The 14,000-nt window shown below is 37.6% G+C and overlaps 1 protein-coding gene across 2 annotated transcripts in view; it reads left to right on the top strand.

Annotated features, from left to right (window-relative positions):
* RANBP17 (RAN binding protein 17) overlaps window positions 1-14,000 on the top strand; it is a 425,055-nt gene that overhangs the window by 25,113 nt on the left and 385,942 nt on the right. For both annotated transcript variants that reach the window (XM_073010527.1, XM_008015284.3), the window contains exons 4-5: window positions 10,089-10,255; window positions 13,765-13,830. In XM_073010527.1, the coding sequence (XP_072866628.1) occupies window positions 10,089-10,255; window positions 13,765-13,830 (233 nt within the window). The remainder of the gene's footprint in view (window positions 1-10,088; window positions 10,256-13,764; window positions 13,831-14,000) is intronic.

The following is a 14,000-nucleotide window of genomic DNA, read 5'->3' as shown; positions in this document are numbered from 1 at the left end:
TTGACTTTGGTAAACATTAACCTGTGTTCTGTAACCTTGCTGTAATCATTTATTAGTTCATAATTTTTTTGTCAGTTCTTTCAGATTTTCTACATAGATTTTCATGCCATCTGTGAGCACAGACACTTTTATTTGTTCTTTCCTAATCTATATGCATTCTATTTCTTCTTCTTACCTTACTGTGTTAGCTAGGACTGACAGTATTATGTTGCAGAGCAGTGGTGAGAGGGGACATCTTGCCTTTTTCCCAATCTTAGTGAGAAAGCTTCAGGTTTCTTACCATTAAATATGATTTTAGCTGTAGGTTTTTTGTAGATGTACTTTATCAGATTGAGAAAGTTGTCCTCTATTCCTAGTTTGCTGAGAGTTTTTTTATCATCAATGCATGTTGAATTTTGTCAAATACTTTTTCTGCATCTATTTATGTTATCATGTGATTTTTCTTTAGCTTTTTTTTTTTTTTTGGTGGTTTCTTTTGGTTCCATGTTCTCTCTCTCTCCTTGTTTTCTTTTGCTGCCCTCTCTTTCTCACGCACTCTCTCTCCAAATAGTTCATAAGCTAACTCTCTATACATAGATTATAGCTTATACTTCTCACTGTTCTTAGAATTTAGGGTTGTTTCCATCAAAGGATTCTTAGTTAAATTTTGAGGTGTGTATCGTCTCTCTCCTTTCCTAAATGACATACTGGCTTTTGGGACCAAGGTAGAAATTGAATGTTTCTCCTTTCTTTTATATTATTTTTATATTTAGATAGCACACTCTAAAAGACTATCTACAAGTTTGGATTTAGAGTTTTGATTATTTTTATATTTAGATAGCATACTCTGAAAGATTATCTACAAGTTTGGATTTAGAGTTTTGATTATTTTTATATTTAGATAGCGTACTCTAAAAGACTATCTACAAGTTTGGATTTAGAGTTTTGAATTATGAATTATTATTAAAATATATGGTTTGTCCAATATTTGGAAACAGGAAACAAAAAAAAAATCGGAATGAACCAAAATAACCTGACTCAGAGTCCCAGTCATTACACCTTTTTGACCTTCATATTTTTGGTCTGTAAGACAGAGTAATGGTAATACATAATAGCAGTATCTTCACGTTGCTATGAGAGCCACATCAAGTATTCGATAGGAAGCACTTCACAATTTCTGACATGCTTCATAAACATGAAATATTGTTGTTACTGTGATATGGGCTTTTGACATGCAAAGGACCTCTAGTGTGTAGCTTTCCAATTTTCTACTGACTTTTGTCTGGGGTTTTTCCCAGCTGTTTGTTGTGGTTGTTGTTCTCCCATGTATCTTCCTGAACATTTCCATTTCTTTTTAGTATGGCTTTTCTCTATTGTACCAGTGAGGAGAAGATTGCTGATTTTTTTTTTTTTTTAATTATTATACTTTAAGTTCTAGGGTACATGTGCATAACGTGCAGGTTTGTTACATATGTATACTTGTGCCATGTTGGTGTGCTGCACCCATCAACTCGTCAGCACCCATCAACTCGTCATTTACATCAGGTATAACTCCCAGTGCAATCCCTCCCACCTCCCTCCTCCCCGTGATAGGCCCCGGTGTGTGATATTCCCCTTCCCGAGTCCAAGTGATCTCATTGTTCAGTTCCCACCTATGAGTGAGAACTTGCGGTGTTTGGTTTTCTGTTCTTGTGATAGTTTGCTGAGAATGATGGTTTCCAGCTGCATCCATGTCCCTACAAAGGACACAAACTCATCCTTTTTTATGGCTGCATAGTATTCCATGGTGTATATGTGCCACATTTTCTTAATCCAGTCTGTCACTGATGGACATTTGGGTTGATTCCAAGTCTTTGCTATTGTGAATAGTGCCGCAATAAACATACATGTGCATGTGTCTTTATAGCAGCATGATTTATAATCCTTTGGGTATATACCCAGTAATGGGATGGCTGGGTCATATGGTACTTCTAGTTCTAGATGGTTGAGGAATTGCCATACTGTTTTCCATAATGGTTGAACTAGTTTACAGTCCGACCAACAGTGTAAAAGTGTTCCTATTTCTCCACATCCTCTCCAGCACCTGTTGTTTCCTGACTTTTTAATGATTGCCATTCTAACTGGTGTGAGATGGTATCTCATTGTGGTTTTGATTTGCATTTCTCTGATGGCCAGTGATGATGAGCATTTTTTCATGTGTCTGTTGGCTGTATGAATGTCCTCTTTTGAGAAATGTCTGTTCATATCCTTTGCCCACTTTTTGATGGGGTGGTTTGTTTTTTTCTTATAAATTTGTTTGAGTTCTTTGTAGGTTCTGGATATTAGCCCTTTGTCAGATGAGTAGATTGCAAAAATTTTCTCCCATTCTGTAGGTTGCCTGTTCACTCTGATGGTAGTTTCTTTTGCTGTGCAGAAGCTCTTTAGTTTAATTAGATCCCATTTGTCTATTTTGGCTTTTGTTGCCATTGCTTTTGGTGTTTTAGACATGAAGTCCTTGCCCATGCCTATGTCCTGAATGGTATTACCTAGGTTTTCTTCTAGGGTTTTTATGGTATTAGGTCTAACATATAAGTCTCTAATCCATCTTGAATTAATTTTCGTATAAGGAGTAAGGAAAGGATCCAGTTTCAGCTTTCTACTTATGGCTAGCCAATTTTCCCAGCACCATTTATTAAATAGGGAATCCTTTCCCCATTTCTTGTTTTTCTCAGGCTTATCAAAGATCAGATGGCAGTAGATGTGTGGTATTATTTCTGTGGACTCTGTTCTGTTGCTTTGGTCTATATCTCTGTTTTGGTACCAGTACCATGCTGTTTTGGTTACTGTAGCCTTGTAGTGTACTTTGAAGTCAGGTAGCGTGATGCCTCCAGCTTTGTTCTTTTGACTTAGGATTGTCTTGGAGATGCAGGCTCTTTTTTGGTTCCATATGAACTTTAAAGCAGTTTTCTCCAATTCTGTGAAGAAAGTCATTGGTAGCTTGATGGGGATGGCATTGAATCTATAAATTACCTTGGGCACTATGGCCATTTTCACAATATTGATTCTTCCTATCCATGAGCATGGTATGTTCTTCCATTTGTTTATGTCCTCTTTTATTTCCCTGAGCAGTGGTTTGTAGTTCTCCTTGAAGAGGTCCTTTACATCCCTTGTAAATTGGATTCCTAGGTATTTTATTCTCTTTGAAGCAATTGTGAATAGAAGTTCATTCATGATTTGGCTCTCTGTTTGTCTGTTACTGATGTATAAGAATGCTTGTGATTTTTGCACATTAATTTTGTATCCTGAGACTTTGCTGAAGTTTCTTATCAGCTTAAGGAGATTTTGGGCTGAGACAATGGGGTTTTCTAAATATACAATCATGTCATCTGCAAACAGGGACAATTTGACTTCTTCTTTTCCTAACTGAATCCCCTTGATTTCTTTCTCTTGCCTGATTGCCCTAGCCAGAACTTCCAACACTATGTTGAATAGGAGTGGTGAGAGAGGGCATCCCTGTCTTGTGCCAATTTTCAAAGGGAATTTTTCCAGTTTTTGCCCATTCAGTATGATATTGACTGTGGGTTTGTCATAAATAGCTCTTATGATTTTGAGATACGTTCCATCAATACCGAATTTTTGAGAGTTTTTACCATGAAGGACTGTTGAATTTTGTCAAAGGCCTTTTCTGCATCTATTGAGATAATCATGTGGTTTTTGTCTTTGGTTCTGTTTATATGCTGGATTACATTTATTGATTTGCGTATGTTGAACCAGCCTTGCATCCCAGGGATGAAGCCCACTTGATCATGGTGGATAAGCTTTTTGATGTGCTGCTGGATCCGGTTTGCCAGTATTTTATTTGCATCGATGTTCATCAGGGATGTTGGTCTAAAATTCTCTGTTTTTATTGTATCTCTGCCAGGCTTTGGTATCAGGATGATGTTGGCCTCATAAAATGAGTTAAGGAGGATTCCCTCTTTTTCTATTGATTGGAAGAGTTTCAGAAGGAATGGTACCAACTCCTCCTTGTACCTCTGGTAGAATTCGGCTGTGAATCCATCTGGTCCTGGACTTTGGTTGGTAGGCTATTAATTATTGCCTCAATTTCAGAGCCTGTTATTGGTCTATTCAGGGATTCAGCTTCTTCCTGGTTTAGTCTTGGGAGAGTGTTAGTGTCCAGGAAATTATCCATTTCTTCTAGATTTTCTAGTTTATTTGCGTAGAGGTGTTTATAGTATTCTCTGATGGTAGTTTGTATTTCTGTGGGGTCGATGGTGATATCCCCTTTATCATTTTTTATTGCGTCTATTTGATTCTTCTCTCTTTTCTTCTTTATTAGTCTTGCTAGTGGTCTATCAATTTTGTTGATCTTTTCAAAAAACCAACTCCTGGATTCATTGATTTTTTGGAGGGTTTTTTGTGTCTCTATCTCCTTCAGTTCTGCTCTGATCTTAGTTATTTCTTGCCTTCTGCTAACTTTTGAATGTGTTTGCTCTTGCTTCTCTAGTTCTTTTAATTGTGATGTTAGGGTGTCAATTTTAGATCTTTCCTGCTTTCTCTTGTGGGCATTTAGTGCTATAAATTTCCCTCTACACATTGCTTTAAATGTGTCCCAGAGATTCTGGTATGTTGTATCTTTGTTCTCATTGGTTTCAAAGAACATCTTTATTTCTGCCTTCATTTCGTTGTGTACCCAGTAGTCATTCAGGAGCAGGTTGTTCAGTTTCCATGTAGTTGAGCGGTTTTGATTAAGTTTCTTAGTCCTGAGTTCTAGTTTGATTGCACTGTGGTCTGAGAGACAGTTTGTTATAATTTCTGTTCTTGTACATTTGCTGAGGAGTGCTTTACTTCCAATTGTGTGGTCAATTTTGGAATAAGTGTGATGTGGTGCTGAGAAGAATGTATATTCTGTTGATTTGGGGTGGAGAGTTCTGTAGATGTGTATTAGGTCTGCTTGCTGCAGAGATGAGTTCAATTCCTGGATATCCTTGTTAACTTTCTGTCTCGTTGATCTGTCTAATGTTGACAGTGGGGTGTTAAAGTCTCCCATTATTATTGTATGGGAGTCTAAGTCTCTTTGTAAGTCTCTAAGGACTTGCTTTATGAATCTGGGTGCTTCTGTATTGGGTGCATATATATTTAGGATAGTTAGCTCTTCCTGTTGAATTGATCCCTTTACCATTATGTAATGGCCTTCTTTGTCTTTTTTGATCTTTGATGGTTTAAAGTCTGTTTTATCAGAGACTAGTATTGCAACCCCTGCTTTTTTCTGTTCTCCATTTGCTTGGTAGATCTTCCTCCATCCCTTTATTTTGAGCCTATGTACGTCTCTGCATGTGAGATGGGTCTCCTGAATACAGCAGACTGATGGATCTTGACTCTTTATCCAGTTTGCCAGTCCGTGTCTTTTAATTGGAGCATTTAGTCCATTTACATTTAAGGTTAATAGTGTTATGTGTGAACTTGATCCTGCCATTATGATATTAACTGGTTATTTTGCTCGTTAGTTGATGCAGTTTCTTCCTAGCCTCGATGGTCTTTACATTTTGGCATGTTTTTGCGATGGCTGGTACCGGTTGTTCCTTTCCATGTTTAGTGCTTCCTTCAGGGTCTCTTGTAAGGCAGGCAGGCCTGGTGGTGACAAAATCTCTAAGCATTTGCTTATCTGTAAAGGATTTTATTTCTCCTTCACTTATGAAACTTAGTTTGGCTGGATATGAAATTCTAGGTTTAAAATTCTTTTTAAGAATGTTGAATATCGGCCCCCACTCTCTTCTGGCTTGTAGAGTTTCTGCCGAGAGATCTGCTGTTAGCCTGATGGGCTTCCCTTTGTGGGTAACCCGACCTTTCTCTCTGGCTGCCCTTAAGATTTTTTCCTTCATTTCAACTTTGGTGAATCTGGCAATTATGTGTCTTGGAGTTGCTGTTCTCGAGGAGTATCTTGGTGGCGTTCTCTGTATTTCCTGAATTTGAATGTTGGCCTGCCCTACTAGGTTGGGGAAGTTCTCCTGGATGATATCCTGAAGAGTGTTTTCCAACTTGGTTCCATTTTCCCCGTCACTTTCAGGCACCCCAATCAGACGTAGATTTGGTCTTTTTACATAATCCCATACATCTTGCAGGCTTTGTTCATTTCTTTTTCTTCTTTTTTCTTTAGATTTCTCTTATCGCTTCATTTCATTCATTTGATCCTCAATCGCTGATACTCTTTCTTCCAGTTGATCGAGTCGGTTACTGAAGCTTGTGCATTTGTCACGTATTTCTCGTGTCATGGTTTTCATCTCTCTCTGTTCGTTTATGGCCTTCTCTGCATTAATTATTCTAGTTATCAATTCTTCCACTCTTTTTTCAAGATTTTTAGTTTCTTTGCGCTGGGTACGTAATTCCTCCTTTAGCTCTGAGAAGTTTGATGGACTGAAGCCTTCTTCTCTCATCTCGTCAAAGTCATTCTCCGTCCAGCTTTGATCCGTTGCTGGTGATGAGCTGCGTTCCTTTGGAGGGGGAGATGCGCTCTTATTTTTTGAATTTCCAGCTTTTCTGCCCTGCTTTTTCCCCATCTTTGTAGTTTTATCTGCCTCCGGTCTTTGATGCTGGTGATGTACTGATGGGTTTTTGGTGTGGGTGTCCTTCCTGTTTGTTTTCCTTCTAACAGTCAGGACCCTCAGCTGTAGGTCTGTTGGAGATTGCTTGAGGTCCCCTCCAGACCCTGTTTGCCTGGGTGTCAGCAGCAGAGGCTGCAGAAGATAGAATACTGCTGAACAGCGAGTGTACCTGTCTGATTCTTGCTTTGGAAGCTTCCTCTCAGGGGTGTACTCCACCGTGTGAGGTGTGGGGTGTAGGTCTGCCCCTAGTGGGGGATGTCTCCCAGTTAGGCTACTCAAGGGTCAGGGACCCACTTGAGCAGGCAGTCTGTCCGTTCTCAGATCTCAACCTCCGTGTTGGGAGATCCACTGCTTTCTTCATAGCTGTCAGACAGAGTCACGTGCATCCGCAGAGGTTTCTGCTGCTTTTTGTTGTTGTTGTTTAGCTGTGCCCTGTCCCCAGAGGTGGAGTCTACGGAGACTGGCAGGCCTCCTTAGGTGCTGCGAGCTCCACCCAGTTTGATCTTCCCAGGGCTTTGTTTACCTACTTAAGCCTCAGCAGTGGCGGGCACCCCTCCCCCAGCCTCGCTGCTGCCTTGCTGTTAGATCCCAGACTGCTGTGCTAGCAATGAGGAAGGCTCCGTGGACGTGGGACCCTCCCGGCCAGGTGTGGGATATAATCTTTTGGTGTGCCCGTTTGCTTAAAGCGCAGTATTGGGGTGGGAGTTACCCGATTTTCTAGGTGTTGTGTGTCTCAGTTCCCCTGGCTAGGAAAAGGGATTCCCTTCCCCCTTGCGCTTCCCAGGTGAGGCAGTGCCTTGCCCTGCTTCAGCTCTCGCTGGACGGGTTGCAACAGCTGACCAGCACCGATTGTGCGGCACTCCCCAGTGAGATGAACCCAGTACCTCAGTTGATAATGCAGAAATCACCTGTCTTCTGTGTCGCTCATGCTGAGAGCTGGAGACTGGAGCTGTTCTATTCGGCCATCTTGCTCCCTGCTGATGTTTTAAATGATTGTAATTATTGGTGCTTACTGAATTGGAACAATCTTATAGTTTGTATAAAAAGCATAACATGAGAATATTTTGTCTAAAACATTCAGCTGAAGTAACAGAAACATATTCTAGTGAATTATTTTTTCTACTTTAGATAATGAATTTATTGGCCCCGGGTACCTTTGGGCGGTCTGGGAGCGTGTCCTTGTTGGTATCTAGCTGCCAGTGTGAAGTTTGGGTTGTCTTCCATTTGTTTGTTTTATTATTATTTTGAGTTTGCCCTCCTCCTAGTGGTTACCACTACCCATATATGGTTTGCCTGTACCCACTCCAAGATGAACGTTTTCAAGATATTAAAAATAAAAGTGTAATTGAAGTAAATACACTGGATTTTCTTTTATGTTCAGGAAGCAGTGTCATCTTAAGTTTTGTTTTTGAAACAAAAGATTACATGCGACAAAGCTTAGAACCATTTACTGTGATTCATAGGAGAAACCTCTCTGAAATCTGTCCTAATGCTAAGGAAATTATGCTTTTTTTCAAAATATATTTTATTTTTTTAATTGTATAGCAATATTTTAATATTAATAAAAATTAAGGTTGAAGTATAATAGTTACAAGAACTTTTTTAAATATCAAGAATCTTACTACAATTATCAAGAATGCTTGTTGAATACATTCTTGGATTTTGGAGTTGTTTCCATCAAGGCTGTTTTTAATTAAATATTGAGGTATTTACCTTTTCTTTACCCTTTTCCCAAATGGCATGCTGGCCTTTCAGGCCAAAGTGGAAATGGAGTTTTTTCTCTTTTAAAAATCCTTCTTGTAATTTTCTGAGAGACTTCTTGGTGTATTTGTTATCTGACTTCATTAGTCAACTAGAACACTCATAACTGAATTTACTACCCACTTTTAGCAGTTGTGGTGTGTTACCTTTATTATAAGCTTGACTTTCCTATTCTACTCATGCTTTCTTGAATTAATGTTATTTATTTTATCATATTGTACTATTTGTGTTTTTTTTTTGGGACAGCATCTCAGTCTCCCCCAGGCTGAAGTGCAGTGGCACCGTCATTCTCAGCATCCCGAGTAGCTAGGACTGTAGGTGCATGTCACAATACCCAGCTAGTGTTTTAACAATTTTTTGTAGAGACGGGGTTTATTTGTATTTTTAATGCTACCTCAAGAATACAGTGTATAGTCACTTTTGCTGTAATATGACATGTTCCTAAAAGTGACTGTGCTATGTAGTGCTGCATAATAAAAAGCACAGGACTTATGAGAGAACTTAGATTATGAAAATAAAATTTAAAAGTCTTGTCAGTGACATATTTTTAAAAAGGTAGAAATCAAATCAAAATTTAGTAGAGTTTTACACATATTAAATGGTTAAGAAAAACATAGTACAATAAATATGACACTCTATCTTGGGAAAGACCTGAAGTTTGTTCATAGAAGTGGGCCTCAGAAGGGTTGCAGCTTGTGAGTTATTGTAAAGTGGTGAAAGAAAGATGATCTGAAATAGTATGGAAAAATATAGTACCAGATAAGGATGGGTGGGGTTGATGATACATAGTAGATGTTTGAGGTGTATGCATTTTGTTGGTAGCTTAGTTCAATTTGGCCTCTATATTAGTCGATTCTCACAATGCTATAAAGAAATATCTGAGACTGGGTGATTTATAAAGAAAAGAAGTTTAATTGGCTCATGGTTCTTAAGCTGTACAGGTAGCCTGGCTGGGGAGGCCTCAGGAAACTTCCAATCATGGCAGTAGGTGAAGGGGAAGCTGGCATGTTTTACATGGCTGGAGCAGGAGGAAGAGAGAAGGGGGAAGTGCTACACACTTTAAACAAGAAGATCTAGTGAAAATTACTGTCATGAGAACATCAAGATGGTAATCTGCCCCCATAATCCAGTCATCTCCCAACAACAGGTCCCTCCTCCAACACTGGGGACATGAGACTTGGGCAGGGACACAAATCCAAACCATATCAGCCTGGTTTCAGTTTTCTGCATTCAGCTAGCATTTTTTGGTAGATAAAATCATGCAGAAACAAAAGTGATGTATATAACAAAAGTGTTCTATTCAGGTTTTTCCCTAATATATCAAATGCATTGGAACAAATTTGCTTTTCCAAAACAAGCCTAATAAAATAACTATATAAATAAATATATATCTTGAGTAGAGCTATTAACTTTTTGTCACAGCATGTCATTGCCACCTCTTTTTCTGTTTTTTTTTTTTTTTCCCCACAAATACTGCAACTTTTTTGTTTAAAGTTGACAAAATTCCTTTTTTTTTTTTTTTTTTTTTTACTTTAAGTTCTGGGATACATTTGCTGAACATGGAGGTTTGTTACATAGGTATATATGTGCCATAGTGTTTTGCTGTACCTATCAACCTGTCATCTAGGTTTTAAGCCCTGCATGTATTAGGTATTTGTCTTGATGTTCTCCCTCCCGTTCCCCCCATCCCCACCTCTCTTTCTTCATATGATTCACACTGTGTTGTTTCTGAGAAGTCCAAATGATCATGGAGTGTTTTCTTTGTAGGAAACTACATTCTGAATTATGTGGCATCACAACCCAAGCTGGCCCCCTTTGTCATCCAAGCTCTTATTCAAGTCATTGCTAAAATCACTAAGTTGGGGTGGTTTGAGGTTCAGAAAGAGCAATTTGTCTTCAGAGAAATTATTGCTGATGTGAAGAAGTTTCTCCAGGTAAGAAGTCGTTGCTACATTGTTAGAACATCACTACTTGCTTTTTTGGTTTAGAATACTGCTCTGCTTAAAGCCATATGGTTTGTTTTATAACCACTAGTACCATGTTAATTAAGATTTATTATTTATCCTCTGGATCCTTTGTCATTTATTGTCAGTAAATGAGGGTCCTGCTGTTATACAATTTCCAAACCAGAAGAATGTAAATAATCATGTTTTCTAATTCCAAAATGTATGTTCATTTATGACATGTATGTCTATGTACTGTATATATATAAAATATGTATATAATGCTTTTCATAGATTATGTAATTAAATGTTCGTCACAACCTAAAATGAAATGGATTTTATTTTGTAAATAAGAAAACAGGCTTAGAAGGGTTAAATTTCTGTAAGATTGCATGGTGGTGACTGATTAAAGCATACAGCTAGCGCTTTTAACAAGCCTCCAACCTATGATACATTTTAAAATTTTTACGCTGTACCACATTGACTATATTAGTTTCTCAAGAATGTTTTCAATTTGATCATTACACGTTGTGTATAGGTGTCAAATAGGTACAGCTATTACATATCAATAAAGAATGGTTATTTAAAAAACAGTATTTTTAACCTAAGTGATTAAAATAAAGTCATAGCATATGCACATTTAACTTGCATAAATTCAGATATATGGACTGCCAAAAAAAAAAAAGAAAAAATAAATAAAGGTAGGAAAGCATTAAACTAAATTATGCCAGTGATTCCATGTCCTGAGATGATTTAGGGAAACCTGAATCTGCTCTTGTTTCCTGTTTACTCTTACTTAGGGTAAGTGTCATGCCTTGCTCAGTATGATTCAGATATTTGAAGATATATGTATATATTTTTTCATACAAACGTAATTCCCAAGTAGAAGAAAACTATTTTATCTGATGTCCAGCTAAAGAAATGACCTGGGCTGGGCATGGTGGCTCACATCTATAATCCCAGCACTTTGGGAGGCCGAGGCGGGTGGATCACGAGGTCAGGAGATCGAGACCATCCTGGCTAACATGGTGAAATCCTGTCTCTACTAAAAACACAAAAAATTAGCTGGGTGTGGTGGCAGGCGCCTGTAGTCCCAGCTACTTGGGAGGCTGAGGCAGGAGAACAGCGTGAACCCGGTAGGTGGAGCTTGCAGTGAGCGGAGATTGCACCACTGCACTCCAACCTGGGCGACAAAGCGAGATTCCGTCTCAAAAAAAAAAAAAAAAAAAAAAAACAAGGAACATGATCTGTTAGTATTCTTGAGGAAAAATTGACAGTTTTGATTAATAGGGAGGTGGTTCAATTTTGGTTCATGGTTGAGTATGGGCAATTTTGACTTTCGGAGATTTTACTTTTATGCAGTAACTTTAAAATTCAACCCCTGTGTAAGAAATAAATTCATCATATAGTGCACTGCTGGAAACCTCAGAATATGAAATGCTAGGTTATGCTGCTTCTGTCTTATCCATGTTGTTAAAACCTGGTTAACAAATATTTGATCGTTTAGAACTTTACAGGAATAAGTGTTCCCAGCTCTGAGGAGGTCAGTTTATACTAGGGCAGAAGGGTAGTTTATTCAGGACAAGTATGAACTTCACACTTCAGAGTTGCATTTCTAATTTTGGCAAGCACAGTAGCATACCCCTTTTGTCTTTTACTAAGATTGTTCATCAAAACTTATTTGAGTAGACAAGAAGCGACCATGCAGTTCTTTTAAAATAAAATCAAGATTGAAACTGAATGAAATTCTTGTTGGCTAACATATCTCAAGCTCCCTCTTTAGTGGCCAGTAAGCTCAACTTAAGTTGGGATTCAATGTACTTTTGCCAGTTCTGGAAGACCAAAAGAAGCAAGATGTTTTAGCTTGAAAGTTTATTATATAATAGTATCACCACAGAATAGTTAGTACTTGTTTTCTAGATATATATATATCTCTCTGGAGATAGATATATATATATCTTTCTTGACCCAACCCTGACCCTGCATCATGAGAAAGTCAATTTTGGCTTTAGTGTTTTAGTATTCTAGAATATTACCGTATGGTTCCTTTGGATATTAGTAGCTTTTGTGAATTTTGTCCTAAAAATTATTTTAAGTTTGTCACATCTTTAACAGCCTGAACTTTTGTGCATTCTCTTTTTTCTATTATTACAGCCCTCTTGCTGCCACACTCCAAACATACTTATGTGTCTCCTTTCTACTTATATACTCAGGAGACCCTACTGTCATCTAGGGCAGTGCTATTCAAATTACTGGTCTTCAGCAAGATAAGGAGCTTATGTAAGACTGTAAATGAACATAGTGCCTTCTTCATTGAGAAAGACTTGCTATGAAAAAAAAAGCCAGCTAACCTAAACAGTGTACTTTGTGACTTAGCTGTTTTATAGTCTGTTACATGCTCTTTATTGTGTCACAGACCAGTAACTATTTTCAGATTAGAACTGAGTTTGTAGATCATCAGTCAGCTGGTTTTAGCAATTGGTCAGGTTACCACACTTTGGGGAACACGAACCTGGTATACACATAGGATGGATGTTTCAGTGTGTAGGAAATCTGGAGCTCAGTTCAGACACTCAGACTGTCCTGAAAGGCCGTAAATAATTAAGATGCAAAAATTGTGGGACTTTTTTTTGTTCTGAGGTAATTTGAATTTAATTACATCCAGTGATAATGGAATTCTGTGATAGTTAAAAGGGATGACCAACTATAAAATTAAGATTTGAAAAGTGTATCTATCATCTGTGTCAGTTTTTAAAAATGATTGCAATGTAATTGGATGCCACATTTATGATTTTCATAATTCCAGTATGATTTCACACAAGGGTAGTTTGTTAGTAATGTGCATATAAAGTCTGAATTTTAATGATGGAAAATGTGAGGTTAAATTGGAAGCTGATTAAATTAAAAACATTGTGTAGTCATGTATTTATCCCATTGCATTGTGTACTTTACATGCCATCATTATAGGTATGTAACAATTGCATACACATGCACAATTAATGTTAAAAGAGCCTAAGTGATCCTATCTGATGTTAGAACAAGAGATTTGAATTAGTTACTGAGCTATTTATTATTTGTTTATTGAGTGCCTCTATCTCAGTAGGCTCTAAGCAAATTATACAGCTAAAAGCATTTCTTGCTTATTTTAAATCTTGGTCTTATAAAAAGTATTAAGCTAAATTCTTGTATTTTGAAACTTAGTTTATTGTTTGTCCTAAGTGCTGGAACCATTTTGTTGAATATCTTGCATTTATAAGGTAGGAGCTTTTTCCCATTTAGCTCTGTGTACCTAAATTTATCCTTCAAAAAATAGGTTTGAAATTATTTTGTTTATAGAAATCATAGTGATTTTTCTTTATATTTTAAAATTTTATTTCAATTTTGTGATTAAGTAAATGTGGTGTTTTAGTCTTTAATTATTTGTAAATATTACTTGGTGCACACATTAAGAACCAATCATTTGTCTCCACTTAGACTAAACTTTGCTATTTTCTCCAAAGGGTACTGTGGAACACTGCGTAATAGGAGTAATAATCCTTTCTGAATTGACTCAGGAAATGAACCTGGTAAGCAAGCCTTTCCGTCTAACAGGAGCCTGAGTTTGTTTAAGTAATGCTGTTTCTTTTCTGCATTTATTTGTGGCAAAATAGACAGCCTTCTTTTTGTGGCATAAAACTCTGAATAATCAAGTTTTTTTGTGTCTGTCTGTTTTATTGATGGGGTAATTAAGTGGTGG

Source organism: Chlorocebus sabaeus, chromosome 23 (assembly GCF_047675955.1).
Source record: "Chlorocebus sabaeus isolate Y175 chromosome 23, mChlSab1.0.hap1, whole genome shotgun sequence".
NCBI classification, from domain to species: Eukaryota; Metazoa; Chordata; class Mammalia; order Primates; family Cercopithecidae; genus Chlorocebus; species Chlorocebus sabaeus.
The sequence above is the reverse complement of the archived record's forward strand: the minus strand, read 5'-3'. Positions and strand labels throughout refer to the sequence as shown.